The sequence below is a fragment of the Ipomoea triloba genome, chromosome 6 (genome assembly GCF_003576645.1).
Source record: "Ipomoea triloba cultivar NCNSP0323 chromosome 6, ASM357664v1".
Classification (NCBI taxonomy): domain Eukaryota; kingdom Viridiplantae; phylum Streptophyta; class Magnoliopsida; order Solanales; family Convolvulaceae; genus Ipomoea; species Ipomoea triloba.
In genome coordinates, this window is record NC_044921.1 from 14,220,594 (window position 1) to 14,244,083 (window position 23,490).

Genomic DNA, 23,490 nt, shown 5'->3' on the forward strand with positions numbered 1-23,490 from the left:
TCACTTTTGGTGTTTTATTTTCGCGCGTGCAAGTCATTTTTCCGGCGGAGAGGGGAAAACATGGGATTCCTAATAGGAACTTTTTTGGTTTACGAGATAAGGAAAAAAAGACTTTGTGTTAGGCTTGTTCTATGTGAATAAAGGTCTTGCCAAGGATTCTGTTAGTAGATATTGGACAGCACATTGGGCTTGTTTAGTTATCAACGGTTGGTGGTTAGCGGTAGCGGGTTGTGTTAGCAGTTATCAAATAGCGGGTTGTGTTAGCGGGTTTGACTAGCGAAATGTATTAGCGATTTGTAAAAAGATGTTCGATAAAATTATCTGTTTAGATTAGCGGTTAACATGTAAAATGAACAAAAGGGTATGCATATATTTAATAATAATGTTTTAATAATTGCTACCACATACTGGCCAAGCGTATTATGGCATTCTAATTAGAGATGGAGCTGGTGGATTTGTGGCAGCCAATAATGGCCCTCTGCGGTGTTTAAATGACCCTCATTTAGCTGAGGCTCTTGCGGTGAAGGAGGCTCTTTCATGGACAAAGGAAAGGGGCCTCTCAAAGATTAAAATTTTCTCGGATTGTCATAATGTCTGCAACTTCATTAATGGTGAATAAGCTCGCCCACACTTTAGCTAGAGTGCCTCATTCTCAGTATGGTTCTCTTAGTTGAATTTTTGATATTCCGTCTTGTATTGCGCATTTGATATAATAAAATTCGATATTTTTCCTCAAAAAAAAAATTTAAAAATAAAAAGAAAAAGAGATTAATAATTTAATAATAATAATAATGTTTTTAAATAAAAAATAAAAGCGCGGCTCCCCTAAATCCTCACTTATCCCACATCGATGGGATAAGTGAGGAATGGAGCCTTGAGGCTCCTATAAAAGGAGCCTCAAGGCTCCACAGTGTGTTTAACGGAGGCAAGCTTAGCATGTCCCCTTAGTTTAATTTTTTTTTTTTAAATGTAAAGGCCATTGGAAATCCCCCAAAACGCCATTGCAACACGCTGCAAATTGTAGCGTGTTGTACCTTGGTGGCTTGGAGCAAATCTGCTGCTCCAAACCGCCATCAACCAAACATGGTTTTCAGTGTTGGCAGATCCGCCATTAAACAAACACAGCCATTGTGTTAATGGGTTTGACTAGTGGATTGTATCAGCAGTTTTTAAAAAACATTAGATTAACGGTTAAGATGTAAAATGACCTAAAAGAACATGCATATTATTATTATTATTATTATTATTATTATTATTATGTAATAATAAAATAAAATTTGTATGAAAAATAATAATCCAAAACACAACAAAATCATACGTAAATTAAAATAAATAAATAAAAAACTAACTAACGATGATATAGGATCATTTTTATCCCACATGGAAATTCTTTGGAATAGGAACATTTGAGCATCTCTACATAAGAGGAGTAATGCTCCTCTTCTAAACCAACAGCCAAAAAGGCTCCTTAATTTATGGAACTTTAATGGCTCATTAATAATTTTTTTTATAATAATAGGGACATTTTTGGGAAAGTTTGAACTTTCCCCAAAATTCTGAGTTGAAACGTTGCAATATGCAGTGTTTCAATTCTTAGCGATTTGGAGTGCTGAGTTATCAAATAAGGTTTTTGGCATTTTGATTGAAGTAAAAAAGCGAAAATGATGGATTCGTCAAAATTTTGGCGAATTTGTCATTTACCGAACATGGCCTACAACCATCTCAACACCAAAACACTAAATTTTTACATCAAAAGAAATATTCTCAGCATATTCTCACACCAAATTTTATTCCTCCCCATTTACACCAAAACATCAAACTGCTACACTAAAATAATTTGATTTCTCAGTTATTAGTTCGAATTTAATTAGTTTAATATAATTTAGTTTGAACTTAATTAGTTTAATATAAAATATAACGTGTGATATAAATAATAATTTTTATTAACATTATTTTTTTATAACATTAATGAATTTTAAAAAATCAAAATTAACAAAAATTTAGTTTATTCCACAATAATAATATAGCAAAAAATATCTAGTACATTTAATTATCGGAATTACTATATCATTCCCACAAATGCTCAATCAATGCATTACGGAATGCATAATGAGCTTCTTTATCTTTAATTTGTCGAAGCCAAGCAAGAAATTCTTGAAATATAATATTTTCATCTCTAGCTATATCAACTTCAGGAGCCGGTGCTTCCCTCCAACCTTGTACATTTGCTTGCTCATCACGTTCATCCTCAATGATCATATTGTGCATTATAATGCACGATGATATTATATCATGAAATACACTTTTATCCCAAAAATGTGCCGGTCCCTTGACTATTGCAAGTCGTGATTGGAGAACTCCAAATGCACGTTCTATGTCTTTTCTACACGATTCTTGCATCATTGCAAATAACTTATTTTTTTGCCCTCGAGCTTCATGAATGGTTTATATCAATGTAGACCATTTTGGATATATATCATTGGCTAAATAATATCTTGTGTTATACTCTTATCCTTGAATAACATAATGACAATGAGGTGTTATACCGTTTATAAGATTTGCAAACAAATGAGATGCCTCCAACACATTAATATCATTATTTGACCTTAGCATACCAAAATGTGCATGCCAAATCCACAAATTATAATCAGCTATAGCTTCAAGAATAATAGTTGGTTCTCACTCCACCTAGCATATTGTCCAGCCCAAGTAATTGGACAGTTTTTCCAGGTCCAGTGCATGCAATCTGAACCTACGTTTTTGCCAATTTGAAGCAATCTTGCAACATCATTAGCATCAGGTGTTCTTATATATCACTCCCCAAAGACCTCTACAATTGCTCGACAGAATATCTTCAAACTTTCAATTGCAGTTGATTCTCCAATCTGGATATATTCATATGTTGCATCTGCTGGTATTCCATACGCCAAAATTCGAAATGCCGCTATTACTTTTTGTAAAGTAGATAAGCCTAGTCTTCCGATTCTATCCTTCCGTTACACAAAATAGTTGTCATCAGAGACGGAACCACCCTGGGGGCAGTGGGGGCACCTGCCCCCACCCCATGTATAGCCTTTGTATGTATATATGTATATATAGTACATGCTTTAGTATAAATATATAAAAACAGATATGGTAATTAACAGAGGTGCTAGATGAGGTGGTATAACTGTTTGTTATCATGTCAAATCTTGTTGACAACACACTCTCTTTGGCTTTATTATATATATATATATATATATAGATTTTTATTCAAATGTGGCCGCGCCCTTACGTGCGGCCGTGCGGTTTACACCACTCAATGTTAAGAAATGCACCACTCAATGTTACGAAATGCACCACTCAATACATTGAGTGGAGTGGTGTGTTTCTTAAATATGAAATACACCACTCAATGTTATTGAGTGGTGCATTTCGTAACATTGAGTGGTGCATTTCTTAACATTGAGTGGTGTAAACCGCACGTAAGGGCGCGGCCACACCTGAACATGACCCTATATATATATATATATATATATATATATATATATTAATAATGAGATGTGTAATTTACAATGTGTTCTTTTTTTCTTTTTTTTGAAAAGTACAACGTATTCTTTATTTGAATTATTTTATCAAATTAATTATGTTTTATATTTCATTATGAATATTTTTATGAAGTTTTAATGTGTTGTATTTTTCGTCAATATCTAACAATATTTATTGCTATATTTCGCCCCCACTGGACTACATTTCTGGATCCGTCCCTGGTTGTCATGGCCTTTAACAGCATTGGCAATTCGTATGAACAAATTTTGACTCATTCGAAATCGTCTACGAAACATTGCTTCAGAATATTTTGGATACTCTGAAAAATAATCATTCCATAATCTTCAATATGTTTCTTCACGATCACGATGAATCACTCTATGACCAAAAGTCAAACCTCCATGCCTTGGTTGATTTTCCATATTTTCTAGGAAGATATGGCAAGGTTGTGGCTAGTATATGTATTGGTTAATAGTTGTGCTTGTGCTCGTATTGCACTTGTGAGATCAAACTCAGCGTCCGATGATGAGGATGATGAAGAAGAAAATGGCATAGGACGTTTACCAGTGCTGGAATTCATATTTGAATTCATATGTTTAGAAATAGATGATAAGTGGATGGATGCTCAATTTGTTGGTGATGCAAAATGTTTTTATAGGCATGATAAGAATTGATTACAACAGCTAGATTAGATCGCAAAGATCTCATCCGTTAATTGGTATGCATGTCCTTTTTTCAAACACATATTCCAATAAAAGATATCAAATCTTTGAATAAGCTTTTATTGGAATTGTTTATAACCGTTATATTAGACCGCAAAGATCTCATTTGTTAATTGGTATGTATATCCTTTTTCAAACACATATTCCAATAAAAGATATCAAATCTTTGAATAAGGTTTTATCAGAATTGTTTACAACCGTTAGATTAGATCGTAAAGATCTCATCCGTTAATTGGTATGCATGTCCCATTTCAAACACATATTCCAATAAAAGATATCAAATAATTGAATAAGCTTTTATCAGAATTGTTTACAACCGTTAGATTAGATTGTAAAGATCTCATCCGCTAATTGGTATGCATGACCTTTTTCAAACACATATTCCAAGCAAAAGTAATAAACAAGAAATACCAACGTAAGATTAAAAGGAAATAGCAATGAAATTAACTAAAACAATAGTAGAGAAAAGTTACCACATGGATCTAGGATATCCTATTACATATTCACTCTCATCTATCTAGCTAAATCTCCATGGGAGAACCAATCTAAGCTAAGGAAATGGGGGATTTCCCCCAAAGGGGAAAAAGCAAATGAAATCAGATCTGGAAATTGGGCCTCACTTCTCAAAATTGCAGGGGAAGGGTTTAAATAGCCAACTCAAAGTCAAAATCCTGAAATTGCCCTTAATGGCCTGAACCGCGTTGCATCCACGCGTGGATGGAGGCGTGGTTGCGTACTGGAATCGATCCATGCTACCTCCACGCGTGGATGAAAAGTGATTTGATCCTACCCGGTTGCTTCTTCGTTTGCTGATTCTTTTCGGCCTCGGATCCTGTTCCGTCCTGCGGAAATGACTTTGAAACATTTTATAAAATGGAGTTTGCAATTTTAATCACATCAGAGTCTCTAACCGACCCTAATCTCGACTATTCTTGGCGCTTATCAATTTGCAAGAATAAAAACTCCACAAAACTCACCTCTTTCATTAGTAAAAAAATCATAAGTTTTTTTTTTTTGCTTCCTCAAAAACTTAAAAAAAAATAAAAATCATTGAAGCGAATTATCTAAGAAACCAAATAAGATTTTGATTTTATGAAGTACTGTTGAATGTTAACATTGAAAACGAAAATAAATGAATTGAAAAGAAAATTTTGTATTTTGGAATTATATATATATTTTATAATTTTTATTGCAATAGTAATTGCATGATTGTGTTAATTGATTTGAACAAGTATTAATTGTTTATAAAAATCGTAAGATAAAATTAATGATTCCGTACTAATTTTAGCTTATAACATGAAAAATGCCTTTTAAGGATATATATTTAATTTACAACAGTAATTTATTAATCATATATAATTACATATAAATAAAAATAGTTGTTAATAATTAATTTTGTAATAATCAAAATAAAAATTAAAGAAAATTAGTAAAAAATATTGGTTTTCACAAAAGAACACATTAGAATTTAAAATAAAATAAAAATTATAGGATGAAATAAAAAGTGTATATAATTTTCAAAATACCAAGAAAGCATATTGCTTCTACAAGTTCTTAGCAACGTCTTTTCATTCTTTGTAAATGGCTTTGAGTATGTAATTGAGCTATAGCCTTTGTGATATTTATGGTGTGACAATTGTAACTCTTTGCGACCTATTTATACTTTGTATGAGTATCCTCATAAGTTGAGGATTTTTGTCATATCCATGTAGGAGAGAAAGGGAGGAGGAGAGAGGAAAGCAAGGAAAAAAAATTAAAAAGTTCTCTATTTTTTTTTGAATACTACTAACTCTATTACAATGCAGTATCTGTTCATAACTATTTTCTCAACCTATTGAAGCACAAGAGTCAATATTGCCTCCACTGAGGTTCGAACCCACCACCTCCCGTATAAAGGGAAGGGTTTGGTTAAATTAAAACAGATAGCTCTAATATTAAATCTTCATTTTGTACACATAATTACGAGAATAAGGTGTATTGTCTTTTTATTTAGGAGTATTTATATTTGTTAATTGTTTCAATTATGCTTGTTGGTGAAAAATTCTAAACACTTTTATTTTATGACCATTATATATATCAATTTGACGATATTACCTCTAGATTTAACACATATTTAACAGAAATTTTAATGGAGGACTATTTGTGGTCAAAAAATGAAAGTCAGAGGACCATTTGTGGTCGAATTGAAAGTCGAGGACTAAAAGGAGTACTACCCCAATAGTCAGAGGACCATTTGTGGTATTAACTCTTATTTAATCACATAGTTGTTGCGTGCGCAGTAGGTGAGCAAAACACACACCTGCAGATTAACTCTTCCCATTTCTTCTCAAAGCCTTGTGCCCACAAAAAATCAAATTTGCAAGAATAAAAAATCCACAAAACTCACCTCTTTCATTAGTAAAAAAATCATAAGTTTTTTTTTCTTCCTCAAAAACTTTAAAAAAAAAAATCATTGAAGCGAATTATCTAAGAGACCAAATAAGATTTTTATTTTATGAATTATTGTTGAATGTGAAGATTGAAAACAAAATTTTTTATTTTGGAATTATATATATATTTTATAATTTGTATTACAATAGTAATTACATGATTGTTAAAATCGTATTGTGAATCTTGAATGTACAATAAGCGTCTAAGGTTCCTACTTCATTTTAAGCGAATTATTTATCTGAATAAATTATTAAATTAGAAACCGATAAATAACGAAAAGAAACTATAAAGCAAAGTAAAAGAACCAGATACCAAGAATTGTTTACGCAGTTCAGAGCTACACTCCTACGTCTACGGGGCACTTCACGTCAGCCCAATCCACTAGATGATCACTAGGGTTACAAGGAGTCACGAAGCAACCACACTACAACAATGATTACAAAAAGTACTCCTAGCTAAGCCTTCATCATCTTCAAGCTGACACTATGCGTTCCATACTTGATCACCAACAATGACGAAACATCAAACACACTTCCACGCTGATAATAACTCAAGAATAATAGAATAGTTCTGTATTTAGAGCTCACGTAAATATGGAATATATATATAAGAAAGAGTGTTATGAATCCCATGATTTAGAGCTCTATATATATAGCCGAATGTCCAACCACTTAAACCTGGAATTTTGCTGCTGTTATTTCCTCAATTGAAGCTCCAACAAGTAGTGTATATCAGACCCAAAATTCGTTGATCAAGAAGACTTAGTTTGGTTTGAATAAAACTATCTCTGACGCTGATCTAGACTGTGTGGGAAGAAACTCCAGTGCTGATACAGTTGATTGAAACTAACTACCTATAATATAAACCTAATCTAAGATTTTTGACAAATAATTAAGCCAACAAAACAGAGGTCCAAACGTGTATAAATTTTTACACTTACAATTGTGTTAATTGATGTGAACAAGTATTAATTGTTTATAAAAATCGTAAGATAAAATTAATTATTCCATACTAATTTTAGCTTATAACATGCAAGATGCCTTTTAAGGATATAAATTTAATTTACAACAGTAATTTATTAATCATAAATAATTACATATACATAAAAATAGTTCTAAATAATTAATTTTATAATAATGAAAATACAAATTAAAGAAAATAAATAAAAAATATTGTTTTCACAAAAGAAGACATTAGAATTTAAAATAAAATAAAAATTATAGGATGAAATAAAAAGTGTATATAATTTTCAAAATAGCAAGAAAGCATATTGCTACAAGTTTTTAGCAACCGTCTTGTCATTCTTTGTATATGGCTTTGAATATGTAATAGAGCTATAGCCTTTGTGATATTTATGGTGTGACAATTGTAACTCTTTGCGACCTTTTTATAGTTTGTATGAGTATCCTCATTAGTTGAGGATTTTGTAGGATTTTTGTCATATCCATGTAGGAGAGAAAGGGAGGAGGAGAGAAAAAAGCAAGGGAAAAAAAAGAAAAATTAAAATTTTTTCTATTTGCTCACATAGTTGTCGCGTGCGCAGGAGGTGCGCAAAACACACACGTGCAGATTAACTTTTCCCATTTCTTCTCAAAGCCTTGGACCCATAAAAAAAATCAAATTTGAAAAAATAAAAACTCCACAAAACTCACCTCTTTCATTACTAAAAAAATCATAAGTTTGTTTTTTTCTTCCTAAAAAACTTTAAAAAAAAATGATTGAAGCGAATTATCTAAGAGACCAAATAAGATTTTGATTTTATGAAGTATTGTTGAATGTGAAGATTGAAATTGAAAACAAATGAATTGAAAACAAAATTTTTTATTTTGGAATTGTATATATATATTGTTTTAATTTGTATTACAATAGTAATTACATGATTGTTTTAATTAATTTGAACTAAGTATTAATTAATTGTTTATAAAAATCATAAGATAAAATTAATTATTTTGTACTAATTTTCGCTTATAACATGCAAAATGCCTTTTAAATATATAAATTTAATTTATAACACTAATTTGTTAATCACAAATAATTACATATAAATAAAAATAGTTTTTAATAATTAATTTTATAATAATCAAAATAAAAATTAAAGAAAATTAGTAAAAAATATTGTTTTCCACAAAAAAAACACATTAGAATTTAAAATAAAATAAAAAGTATACGATGAAATAAAAAGTGTATATAATTTCCAAAATAGCAAGAAAGCATATTGCTTCTACAAGTTTTTAGCAACCGTCTTGTCATTCTTTGTAAATGGCTTTGAGTGTGGAAAAGAGATATAGCCTTTGTGATATTTATGGTGTGACAGTTGTAACTCTTTGCGACCTATTTATAATTTGTATGAGTATTCTCATTAGTTGAGGATTTTGTTGGATTTTTGTTATATCCATGTAGGAGAGAAACGGAGGAGCTGAGGAGAGAGGAAAGCAAGGAATAAAAACTTAAAAAGTTCTCTATTTACTCACATAGTTGTCGCGTGCGCAGCAGGTGCGCAAAACACACACGTACAGATTAACTCTTCCCATTTCTTCTCAAAACCTAGGGCCCACAAAAAATCAAATTTGGAAGCAGAACAAAAATTCCCAAAACCTCACCACTCCCATCAGTATAAAAAAATCATAGGTTTGTTTTTTTCTTACTCAAAAACTCAAAAAAAAAAATCATTGATGCGAATTATCTTAGAGACCAAATAAGATTTTGATTTTATGAAGTATATATATATGTTGTACAATTTGTATTACAATAGTAATTACATGATTGTGTTAATTGATTTGAACGAGTATTAATTGTTTATAAAAATTGTAAGATAAAATCAATTATTCCGTACTAATTTTAGCTTATAACATGCAAAATGCCTTTTAAGGATATAAATTTAATTTACAACAGTAATTTATTAATCATAAATAATTACATATAAATATAAATAGTTTTTAACAATTAATTTTATAATAATCAAAATTAAAATTAAAGAAATTTAGTAAAAAAATATTGTTTTTCACAAAAGAACACATTAGAATTTAAAATAAAACAAAAGTTATAGGATGAAATAAATAGTGTATATAGTTTTCAAAATAGCAAGGAAGCGTATTGCTTATACAAGTTTTTAGCAACCGTCTTGTCATTCTTTGTATATGGCTTTGAGTATGTAATAGAGCTATAGCTTTTGTGATATTTATGGTGTGACAATTGTAACCTCTTTGCGACCTATTTATAGTTTGTATGAGTATCCTCATTAGTTGAGGATTTTGTTTGATTTTTGTCATATCCATGTAGGAGAGAAAGGGAAGAGGAGAGAGGAAGTAAGGAAAAAAAGAAAAATTATTTAAAAAGTTCTCTATTTACTCACATAGTTGTCACATGCGTAACAGGTGCGCAAAACACACAAATGCAGATTAACTCTTCCCATTTCTTCTCACAGCCTTGCGCCCACAAAAAAGCAAATTTGCCAGAATAAAAACTCCACGAAACTTGACTCTCCCACTAGTAAAAATATCATAGGTTTGTTTTTTTTTTCTTCCTCTAAAACTGAAAAACAAAAAAAAAAAATCATTGATGCGAATTATCTTAGAGACCAAATAAGATTTTGATTTTATGAAGTATTGTTGAATGTTAACATTGAAAACGAAAATATATGAATTTAAAACAAAATTTTTTATTTTTGAATTATATATATATTGTACAATTTGTATTACAGTAGTAATTACATGATTTTGTAAATTGATGTGAACAAGTATTAATTGTTTATAAAAATCGTAAGATAAAATTAATTATTCCATACTAATTTTAGCTTATAACATGGAAGATGCCTTTTAAGGATATAAATTTAATTTACAACAGTAAGTTATTAATCATAAATAATTACATATACATAAAAATAGTTTTAAATAATTAATTTTATAATAATGAAAATACAGATTAAAGAAAATTAATAAAAAATATTGTTTTCACAAAAGAAGACATTAGAATTTAAAATAAAATAAAAATTATAGGATGAAATAAAAAGTGTATATAATTTTCAAAATAGCAAGTAAGCATATTGCTTCTACAAGTTTTTAGCAACGGTTTTGTCATTCTTTGTATATGGCTTTGAGTATGTAGTAGAGATATAGCCTTTGTGATATTTATGGTGTGACAATTGTAACTCTTTGGGACCTATTTATAGTTTGTATGAGTATCTTCATTAGTTGAGGATTTCGTTGGATTTTTGTCATATCCATGTAGGAGAGAAAGGGAGGAGGAGAGATAGGAAAGCAAGGTAAAAAATTTAAAAGTTCTCTATTTACTCACATAGTTGTCGCGTGCGCAGCAGGTGCGCAAAACACACACCTGCAGCGCAAAACACACACCTGCAGATTAACTCTTCCCATTTCTTCTCAATGCCTTGGGTGCCCACAAAGAATCAAATTTGCAAGAATAAAAACTCCACAAAACTCACCTCTTTCATTAGTAAAAAAATCATAGCTTTTTTTTTTCTTCCTCAAAAACATGAAAAAAAAAATCATTGAAGCGAATTATCCAAGAGACCAAATATGATTTTGATTTTACGAAGTATTGTTGAATGTGAAGATTTAAAACGAAAATAAATGAATTGAAAAAAAAAATTATTTTGGAATAATATATATATTTTATAATTTGTATTACAATAGCAATTACATGATTGTGTTAATTGATTTGTACAAGTATTAATTGTTTATAAAAATTGTAAGATAAAATTAATTATTTCGTACTAATTTTAGCTTATAACATGCAAAATGCCTTTTAAGGATGTAAATTTAATTTACAGCAGTAATTTATTAATCATAAATAATTACATATAAATAAATATAGTTTTTAATAATTAATTTTATAATAATCAAAATAAAAATTAAAGAAAATTAGTAAAAAAATATTGTTTTTTCACAAAAAAAAAAACACAATAGAATTTAAAATAAAATAAAAATTTATAAGATGAAATTAAGAGTGTATATAATTTTCAAAATACCAAGTAAGTATATTGCTTCTACAAGTTTTTAGCAACCATCTTGTCATTCTTTGTATATGGCTTTGAGTATATAATAGAGCTACAACCTTTGTGATATTTATGGTGTGACAATTGTAACTCTTTGCGACTTATTTACAGTTTGTATGAGTATCCTCATTAGTTGAGGATTTTGTTAGATTTTTGTCATATCAATGTAAAAGAGAAAGGGAGGAGGAGAGAGAAAAGCAAGGGAAAAAGAGAAAAATTAAAAAGTTCTCTATTTACTCACATAGTTGTCGCGTTCGCAGCGGGTGCGCAAAACACACTCGTGCAGAATAACACTTCTAATTTCTTCTCAAAATTAAACCTTGGGCCCACAAAAAAATCAAATTTGAAAGAACAAAAACTCCAAAAAACTCACCTCTCCCATTAGTAAAAAAATCATAGGTTTGTTTTGTTCTTCCTCAAAAATTCAAAAAAAAAAATCATTGATGCGAATTATCTTAGAGACCAAATAAGATTTTGATTTTATGAAGTATTGTTGAATGTGAAAATTGAAAACGAAAAATAAATGAATTGAAAACAATTTTTTTTTATTTTTGAATTATATATATATTGTACAATTTGTATTACAGTAGTAATTTCATGATTGTGTTAATTGATTTGAACAAGTATTAATTGTTTATAAATATCTTAAGTTAAAATTAATTATTTCGTACTAATTTTAGCTTATAACATGCCAAATGCCTTTTAAGGATATGATATAAATTTAATTTACAACAGTAATTTATTAATCATAAATAATTACATATAAATAAAAAATAGTTTTTAATAATTAATTTTATAATAATTAATTAAAGAAAATTAGTAAAAAAAATATTGTTTTTCACAAAAAACACATTAGAATTTAAAATAACATAAAAATTATTGGATGAAATAAAAAGTGTATATATTTTTAAAAATAGCAAGAAAGCATAATGCTTCTACAGGTTTTTTTGCAACCGTCTTGTCATTCTTTGTATATGGCTTTGAGTATGTAATAGAGCTATAGCCTTTGTGATATTTATAGTGTGACAATTGTAACTTTTTGTGACCTGTTTATAGTTTGTATGAGTATCCTCATTAGTTGAAGATTTTGTTGGATTTTTTTAATATCCATGTAGGAGAGAAAGGGAGGAGGAGAAAGGAAAGCAAGGAAAGAAAAAGAAAAATTAAAAAGTTATCTATTTACTCACATAGTTGTCGCCGCAGCAGGCCGGTGCGCAAAACACACACCTGCAGATTAACTCTTCCCATTTCTTCTCAAAGCCTTGGGCCCACAAAGAATCAAATTTACAAGAATAAAAACTCCACAAAACTCACCTCTTTTATTAGTAAAAAAATCATAGGTTTGTTTTTTTCTTCCTCAAAAACTCAAAAAAAAAAAAAAATCATTGATGCAAATTATCTAAGAGACCAAATAATATTTTGATTTTATGAAGTATTGTTGAATGTGAAGTTATCTCCTATTAGTTGTTTTCGATACTCCTTCTTTATTAGCCATTAACTCTCAACCCCATTCCAAGCCGAATAGGTCCGTATTCCAAGCAGAATAAAGACTTATTTGATCTTGACATGCCGATCCCATTCAAGGTATTACTTTCTTTCTATTTGGCTGGATCAAATTGCAATTAATGACTTGTTATTTATGGGATTGACTTTTTTAATTTAGTCAAATATCTTAATGAGTAAAGGGTGTAGTATAAATACCTTGAAAAAGGAATTGTAAAGGGTTTGTATTTACCTATTCTAGAAGACAAATAGCACTATTTCATTGTATAATTTTTGCAAAAGCTTCTTTATTCCATTTATGGTTGATTGTGTTGACGTACCGATTGGTGTAGTACGTAATTAAAACCAACAAAGGGTATATTTTGTAACTTTTGATATTGGTTGACCAAAATGATCAGCTCCAAATCATTGATAAACAAAAATGCATTTTCCATCTTTGAGTCGTTGAGATTTACCATGAACGTGCCTCTTAACACAAAAAAATTGAACTATATTATATTCAAAATTGGTTACAAGGAATATCAATGCGGTGCGGGTACAAGATCTCTGAACATTCCATTGAAGGACTCAAATTGGCTTGATCTTCAATGGAGGATTGGATCAACATGCTTGACATAGTCTTGGAAGGAATTTTAGAAGTATTTTATTTTCAAGAGCAAGCTATAAGCTTTCCTGAATCTTTTCGGGATGATCCCATGATTTCTAGGATGAATGAGAGCTCCTATATATGTTTAAACTCTTTTTATATTATCTAATTAAAAAAATTAGATAATATCAATATTATCTAAAAATGTATTTAAATATATTAATATTAAAAATATTTATCTTTATCAAATTTTCAGTGATAATTGTGCCAAAAATTTGTAAACAATGCAAAGCATATGCACTAAAATGTGAAACAAATCGAAATGAAAGGATGTGGGTAAATTCTTCATTCCAACCGGACTTAATGATGTTTATTGTGATAATAAAAACAACGATTCCAATAAAGCATGGTATTTGACAACAACTCTATCAACATTATAAGCGATAAGAGACCAAGGTTCAACCATTGACAGCAGCAATGTGGGAATTATATCTAAAGTGGGCATATCCTTTGTGCACACTAATATTTGACCCTGTCTACTAAGTCACAGTGATTGACATCTTCCTAAATGTTTTGTCAAACCCTTAAAATTGGAAATTCAATCTTTTCAGAGAAGTAAGTGATAAGATGGAATTGCAAGCAAGTGCTTTGATTTTGCAGTTACCAACCCATAAGCCTCGTCCATGTCCATCTCACTAGGTGACTTACCTTTAGGCAACTCCCAATTAAAGCCATGAACCAAATGACTCACAATCAATTTAACATTGAGTAGCCCCAACTTTGCTCCTGGACACATTCTCTTCCCATATCCAAATGGTAGAAGAACAAAATCATGCCCTACAATATTAACATCACTATCAATAAATCTCTCGGGAATGAAATCATCTGCATTAATGTTAGGACAAATACTTGAATTACGCCCAATTGCCCAAGCATTTATTATAACTCGTGATCTTTTAGGTATGTAATACCCATTTATCTCGATGTCCTCCATTGACTCTCTAGGAACGAGCAAAGGTGCTGGGGGATGGAGCCTGGCTGTTTCTTTAATAACCATCTCTAGATATTGCAATTTAGGCAAGTCTTTCTCCTCAACCATTCTATCGAGTCCAACATTGGCTTCAAGCTCCTCTTGTAGACGTCTCATTGCCCTAGGACTTCTTAGGAGTTCAGCCATAGTCCATTCGATCCATGTGTATGAGGTATCAATGGCTCCTAGGATTAAATCGAAAAGAAGTGATTTAATGTTTTCTTGGTCAAGTTTGTCTGCCGAGGATAATGTTTTCGAAAATAACATCATATCTACGAAATCCATGTTGCCCTTTTTATTGCCATTTCTTGCATCTTCTTCATGTTTGTTTATAATTTCCCCAATTACGTTGTCCATGGCTTTTCGAACTGCCTTCATTCTCTTATACAGTCCCTGCAGTTTGTTTGCACATTAAATCAGACGAAAAATACTCTCTATTTCAGTTTGATAGGTACATTCTCTGATTTATTATTTTTATAATCAATTTAAATTTGGACTAAAGTTTAATTTAATACTTCTAAGCTTAACTCTTATTAAAAAAAAAACTCGAAATAGTCAATTAACTACGACCAAATACCAATAGCTACAAGAATTTGAGGGGAGATGTTAATGTAAGAAGACCAATTATTATTGTGTGGATCATACGATCAAATAATGTATATTCAATATACAATAATATACTTTAAATATATTAAAAATGTAAATTATATTTAAGAAAAGTACATTATTTTTGTATAAAGTACATTCAATTCACGAATAATGTACTTTTAGTATATTAAAAATGTAGTACAACAATGTGTAATTTGCCTAAAGCCATCCATACCAATGGTTATTGCTTTGGTTTATGTCAGATTGAGGCCAACTTGGAAGAGAGAGGTGAAGGAGAGAGAAGGAAGAAGCATTGCCTGCAAATGAAGAAATAATACTAACGAACTGGGACCCATTGCTTTTACTAACCAACCGGGACCCACTGGAACCCACGCGTGGCTGCCACTTTATGCGCAGATTTGTTTAATTTTTTTTTTCTCCTTTCACATTTTCTCTTTCTTAATCACACTTAAAAAATCCCTCAATAACCGCGAAAAAACTCCATTCATAAGGATGCTCTAATGTACATTCAGTACACCAAGTACATAGATGATTTGAGGTTTGAAACTAGATTCAAACATGATTTTAACCATAGCAATAAAAATGTGAATGTTATTTACCTGAAGATCAAATGGCTTGAGAAAGGACACATAATCCGCAATATTGAAGGCTCCTATCAATGCCATAGCCTCGTGAACAATGCGCTTCAACCCATACTTCTTCTCGTTGCTCCCAAAAAGCATTTTATAAGTCACCTTCTCTATCAACTCCCCCACCATCTCACTAAGATCCACCACCTCCCCGCCGGAGGCCGCCGTCTTTATAGACGCTAACAAAGCCTCAACTTCCTCTCTCCTAACGCCGGCAAAAGACTCAATCTTGGCGGAGTTGAGGAGTTGTTGAATTGAAAACTTCTTGGTTTTTCGCCACTCGGGAGAATAAGGAGGCGCGAAGGCCATTCCCTTAGAACTATTGGTGATATGTTCCACGGCATCGAGCCTCGGCCGGTCGGAGAAAACGTTGTCGTGAGTTTTAAGGATGAGCTCGGCGGCGGAGGGGGAAGAGATCACCACCATGGGTATGCTGCCTAGTTTTAAGAACATGATGGGACCGTACTTTTTGGATAGGCCATTTAAGGCACGGTGAGGGGTATTGCCTAGCATGTGGAGGTTTCCGATGATCGGAAGGCCGCGCGGCCCAGGTGGAAGCTTCTTGTGGGTTTTTGACGATGCCGGAGTCCATCTCCGGGCGATGAACCACAGGAGGATTCCGGCGAGGATTGGTAGAAGAGATGATAGAATGAGGAACATTATTTGTACGAATTATGGTGCAATGAGTGGTGTTGATGATACTTAATAGCTACGGATTACAGTATTATATCTGCACACGTCTTGTCTGTCGTAGCTTTTCATGTTTTATTGGTTGAAAACATTGACAATGAGAAAAGAATGGGTGCCACTAGTAAATACAAGTGTGCTAGGTACATGAATCTAATTTTACTTATGTAATTGCTTAAAAACCTTGTCAAGTCAATGATAAAAATGAGTGCCAATAAAGACAAAATGAAAAAATATCTAATTAAAACTTGTTTTGATGCTAACAATTATATAGTGTGATGATACCTCAGTTATCCTATCATTTCAAATGGGTGCTCACAATATCGAACCAGGTGTCTAGTGGTGAAACATTGATTCTTTAAGTTGAGAAAGTATAAAACATATACTACCTTAATAATAAAGAATTTTGAGTGTACAAAAAAAAGGGTTTTGCTAATGAGAAATTGACACTATTTTTTTTGGGTGACAAAATGAACTTGCAGCCGCTATTTGATAGTACGTGTGTTGAGTAAATTCTAGTCATACGTAACAATATATAGCTTGTAACTGCACCGGAGAAACTTGACACAATTTTATTTGTATGTTGCAAGTGTTAGGACCAACATTCTTTCTGTAGCCGCCTAAAATTTGTTTGGCAAAGTTAGCACTATGCTATTTGTTCCTTGGATTAAGTTTTGTACTAGGTGTAGGTGTGACTCTTCGTGAAGCATATGCTAACAATCATTTTATCAAACTCAAATGGTATAATTTAAGAATCAATTTTTATTCATTCATTATATATTTTGAGTGTATAACATCTCAAAATACATCTCACTTAGGAGAATCAAATTTCACTTTGACCTAACCCAGCCCACTCAAAACTATGTTAGAAAATTATTATCATTTTTACATACCAAAAATTAGTAATGTGTCAAAATGGGTAAAAACTTGTCCAGCTTATAATGGGTCGGGTTATGCCATAAAAAGAATAGACCGCAAAAAGAAAAAGTGAATCTCACGGCCTTAGTCAGCAATGGACTATGTATTATTTTATGTAATAGTTATTATGTCAACCCGTATATTATACTCCATAATACATATATATTATATTAATATATATAATACTATACACACACATGTGATACTTGTGTGCTGCGCATGCACACACACATGTGATAATTATGTGGTTGATATAATTTGGATATTATAAAAATTGGCAGCCACAATTATAATAATATTGTTGTTAGATTCTTTTATTTTTTTATTCGATCAAGAATATTGTTGATAGATAAGTGGTAGGTTATCGAATCACGTACGATATATTAGGGACCTATATTAGTTATACGTTGTACGTTTAATTAATAAACATGTTGGAATTTGTTTATATATATAACTCAGATTTTGTCATATTATATCTTAAATTCTATTAACTTGTTCTTAGGTTTATAAGTTGTGATAAATCGAGTCTATCTAATTTTGAGACCAATCTCAATTCGATACTATCTCCAAGATCTCTTGGTCATTGGTCTCATTAGGCAATTCAACAAGATGCCAAATCCCATTGCTCTTCATGGAATTCATTTCATCCCTCATGACTCCAAACCATAAGTCAGAATGTGCACAATTTGTGGCTTAAGAAAACGTTTCAGGATCATTTTCGGCTCCTATGTCAGATTCTTGTAGATATGAAACGTAATAACTAGAAACTGCTGATCGTCTTATTCTTGTAGACCGTCTTAAAGTTGGAAGCTTAGAGTTGCTTAATTAGCATACTCCGCACCATATCCAGAAGGGTTTTGTTTCTTCTTTCAGCTACACTGTTTTGGTCTAGATCGGAGAACCAGACATGGTGTATTGGGCAACAATCTCATGCTCTTGAAGAAACTTAGCAAAGGGACTAGATGCTTGTCCATTTTCAGTATATCTACCATAATATTCACCACCTCTATCAGATCTAACAATCTGTATTTTCTTGTTACATTGGTTTTCAACTTCAGATTTAAATAATTTAAAGGCATCCAATGCTTCAAGTTTATGATTAAGTAAATACACATAGGAAAATCGTGAGAAGTCATCAATGAAAGTGATGGAAATATTTTTGACCTGGTATTGTCATAGCAGGAAAACATATGTTAGTATGAATAATTTCCAACAACGTTGAACTTCTATTGACACATTTCTTTGACTTGTTTGTCTGCTTACCCTTAATGCAGTCAATGCAAGTCTTAAAGTCAGTATAGTTTAGAGTAGATAGTACTCCATCCTTTACCAATCTTTTAATACGCTCAAGGGAGATATGACATAATCTCTGATGCCATAATATTGAGGAATTTTCGTTAATACTGCACCAATTAGTGCCGTTTTGAACATGTAAAGAATTATTAACTGAATCATTCTTTAAGTTAAAACGATAGAGACCATCAAACATGTACCAGTACCAACACAAGTAGAATTATGAAATAACTTGAAATAATTAGTATTAAATTCAAAATTGAATCCGAAGGGTACAAGTCTAGAAACTGAAACTAAGTTCTTTGAGAATCTAGGAACATAAAATGTTAACATCAAAACAAAACCACTATTCAAAACTAAAGTGCAAACTCCGACAGCTTCCACTGGTGATGCAATCTTATTTCCAGAGAAGATGTTACACTCAGTTCCCGTCGGCTGTCTCAGTTTTGTCATATCCTTCAAAGAATTTGCAATGTGGATTGTTGAACCAGAGTCAACCCACCAAAAATTAGTATTAACTTCTGACATATTGGATTCATAACATACAAAAGAATGGGAAACATTACCTTTCTGGGACATCCACTTCTTAAACTTGATACAATCATTCTTCATGTGTCTCTTCTTTTTACAGAAAAAACACTTTTGTATCTTCTTTATGTTAGCTTTTGGGGTTAGTTTGCCCTTAGCCGCTATGGTGGATCCCTTGGTCTTTCCAGATTTCCTTTTAGACTTTGTGGTAACCACTAAAGCATTCTCCCCAAGCTCAATCATAAGCCTTGTTTCCTCTTGTGCACACATGGTTATCAATTCATTGATACTCTAATCCACTTTATGTGTGTTGTATGAAATCTTAAATGGGTTATATTCTTGAGGAAGGGTATTCAGTGTAAATGCACCACAAAAGTATCTGGTAAACTGATTTCCAACTTCTTCAATTGAGCCGCAACCTCTCTTACTTGCATGATGTGTTTGCGCGTGCCCTTAACAGTGGAGAGAAGAAGATTGATAAACTTCATTATTAGAGTGCTCACCACAGATTTCTTTGAATCAATGAATTGATCATCAATGGCTTTGAGCAAAGGCTTAGCTTTCTGAATGTCCTCAACGGAACCACGCGCTTCTTTGGGAACTTTTGAGTTAATGAAGTATACGCCCAAGCGATTGGATCTCTCCCACTGGGCGTGAAGCTCCCTAACTTCCTCAGTGCTTTGCGTAGTAACCTCAGGAGGTTTGTCATTGAGAACAGCATAATCTACCACTAACAATCCTAAATGAAGGAGAATAACATCTTTCCACTCTTTGTGGTTATCGTCGGAATATTAATTGTTATTGATTGAGTAATGGGTAGAGTTGCTATAAAGAATAATAATGGAAGCTTGATTAGAATGAATAATAATGGAAGCTTGATTAGAATTTTCGAAGCACAAAATAGAGAGAGTAACTGAAGTACATAATACTACCAATGTAAATTATGCAAAAGACAAACTCGAATGCCATAAAAATTGCATGTGGGCTAAAATTTTACGCATAATGAATCTATCAAAACTGAATGGTGGAAAACAGAATGGGTACGGTTTGAGTTTAATTTTTCCACCCTTAATGATAAAACTACCTAACTATGTGCCGATACATAATCCCTGTGAGCAAATTATGATTATAGTTTAGTATTTCATCCTAATTAACCCTACAAATATAACAAAATTGCTTGTGGGCTAAATTCTGCCATATTACGCAGAGTTAACTACAAGATTCTTGCCTGAACTTTATGTGAGTAAAACTTAATATGTAATTTCAGTAAAGATGTTGTGGCTACTCTTTAATTAACCAAAACTAAACATAATCACAATGACAAGGGTATTTAAAGCCTAATCAAACAAATTAAACCAAAACATGATAGAAAATTCTTAGGTATACTCCCAAGAAAGTTGGTTGGTGCTAAGGCTCCATTAGCAACCCTTAGATAGAGTAGCGTCGCAAGGCCGGGGACTAGTAGCAATAAGGCTTTTAAGCCAGGGCAAGGGAACTAGTATTCCTCCCCAAGAAACTTCATTCCCTAATTCATGTGTTCTCATATTTGAAGTAAAATCGTTTGGTTGATCTATAAGAAAGTAGATTCACCTATGGATAAGGCTTTAAATAGGGTAATACTATGAAGATTTTTATGTACTTTATGTGCTTTAAGATCTTTTAGAAGAAGCACGAATGGAGTAATAACCGAAGAGTAAGGTGCGTAATCTATTCTTAAAGGCACTAATTCACCTAAAAAGCACTAAATCATGCATAATAGGCATTTAATTCAAACTTAAAAGGCTCTAAATTCACTCTTAATAAACATGCTTTTCTAAAGGCAAATTTATAACAGCCAAATAATTATTGCAATAAAGAGATATATAGAATGCTCAGATTATGCATATTACTAACTCACACTCCACAATGAAATATTTAAATTGCAACACTTAATACAATTTAAACTGAAAATTCAATATTAAAATTAAAATTCAAACAAATTTAAAACTTAATAATTTGTTCAAAATTTAATAATAATTTTAATATTGACTTTAGACAAATTCAATTGGATAATTTAATAGAAAAAGTCCAAATATGATGAAGATTATAAAAAACCTTAAGCAAACCCAAACCAAATAGGCCCAGAATAATAATTTTTTTATATGAAAGGCCCAAGTCCATCCGAATTGGGCCAGACTCGGCACATACTTAAGCTTCATCATCTTCTTCATTCTCGCCCTAGCGGTAGCCATGGATGGACGTGCAGCAGCTCAGCGAGGGAGAAACCATGGTCGTCGGCTTAACTGAATGGAGGGAAGACAGCAGTGACATCACCGGAAAACTAGCTCCGCCACCGCCACTTAGCCTCGATGCAACGCCAGCGCCCGCCGCCTTTCGTCAGCAGCTGCGACGCGAACCAGCCACCACTATCCTACTTGCAACCTCGAAGTTAACCAGCCGTGCCAACGTCTACCTCCGTCTCTTAAGGCCGCCGGCGAACCAAAAAAAAAACCGGCGAGCGTAGTAGTCTAGTAGATAAAACAACATAGCAATAGGAAGAATCCAATTGAATTTTTTTTTTTTTTTTTTTTTTTGTTTCTTAATGCGAAATAGACAAAATTTCCAGTAGCCCAAGAAATTAATTGCAAAGAATATTCAAATATGTATCTCAATTATACAATGTATACAATATATATATTTCAATATCATATATATGCAATTAAAAGAACCAGGCAGAGGTTATACCGGCTCGGATACTAACTGTTAGATTAATTATATCACATGGTAACATAATATGCGATAATATGGATTGTACTAACCTACAACCATAGCTCTAAATCAACGAAGGTTGAGTGATCTGGACTGCTGCAGAGTTTATGTAAGTATTTTTTCTCTCCCTTTGCTTAGCTCTCTCTATGGGGAATGTAGTGTGAGCAGTGAGAGGACTTGTGACCTTATATAACCACCTACTATCGTTGGGATTGTTGTATATCAATAGGTCTCCAAAACCCTAACCAGACTCCGTTGGGGTTGTTGTATATCAATAGGTCTCCAAAACCCTAACCAGACTCCTAACTTATTATTGTTGTATATTAGGTTATTAGTGTTGCACCACATAAACACTTAATATTATCATAACTTATCCTAATGTTATAATAATAATAATAATAATAATAATAATACTAATAATAATAGGAAAACGTTACAACTTAGTCATAATTGGTGGATACCCAACATGGGTACCCAATCAGAGCCATTCACCAGGTAGTTGGGCACGCTAGTAAGCCAGATAGTCAGACTAGAGCTCGGACTCGGCATGTGATTGGCTTTGGCGGCGAAGGAAAGAATTAAAGTGACAATCACGAGATTATGGCAAGTCAATCCATACAAACTACTTTCCAAAATATCATCATTTTATTCCCCAAATCACCTGCACTACCTAAATATTTTTACATTTACTAAATCTCTCTACATCCTATAAACACTAGTACAAAATAGAGCATAAATTTAGGACCAGCTGCGTCCGAAGTTGAAACTCCGGACGCACAAAGTGACGCGGTGGCATTTTTGTAATTAAATTGTATACATTTTTTTTTTTAAATAGTATACATTCTACATCTCGTGAGAAGAAGAAAGTGAAATAGATAAAGCTCTTTAATTTATTCGTTCCCGTAACACTTTGATTTATGGAGAAATCTGCAACCGTTATCTAAATATACATTTTAAATGAAGGACGCCTTGTAATTTTAACGGACAAAAGAACACAAAGAGATAAATCAATCTAAATTTTTCTTGACTTACTCAAACAAAGAAGATTAATAGACCGTTTCCACAAGGAGTTAAACTCGGTACCTTGTAGTTACCAATCTAATTGTAAAACGAAATTCGTTAGGATTGCACATGCTATTATAACACTTTAATCTACTATAACTCACCTTAAACAAGTTAAGAATCAGATCATTTGCAAAAAATTCTCGTTTGATGCACCTATATACACTTCATATTGTGTCTTCCACTTAAGTTATGTTTGTTCT

The 23,490-nt window shown here is 32.0% G+C and overlaps 1 protein-coding gene and 1 pseudogene across 2 annotated transcripts; both read right to left on the bottom strand.

Moving 5' to 3' along the window:
• Positions 1-2,067: 2,067 nt before the first annotated feature.
• LOC116023513 lies at positions 2,068-3,950 on the bottom strand (annotated as a pseudogene).
• A 10,153-nt stretch (positions 3,951-14,103) lies between these two features.
• Positions 14,104-16,734, bottom strand: LOC116021942 (cytochrome P450 CYP736A12-like). 2 transcript variants are annotated; one of them, XM_031262477.1, is made up of 3 exons: positions 16,022-16,734; positions 14,693-15,206; positions 14,104-14,620 (listed from the first exon to the last, which is right to left on the bottom strand). In XM_031262477.1, exons 1-3 carry the CDS (start codon positions 16,709-16,711, stop codon positions 14,391-14,393), a joined length of 1,434 nt encoding a protein of 477 aa, XP_031118337.1. In that variant the 5' UTR covers positions 16,712-16,734; the 3' UTR covers positions 14,104-14,390. The 2 variants fall into 2 exon arrangements, with proteins under 2 accessions (XP_031118337.1, XP_031118336.1); XM_031262476.1 differs by having other exon boundaries at positions 14,104-15,206.
• Between the last annotated feature and the right edge of the window lie 6,756 nt (positions 16,735-23,490).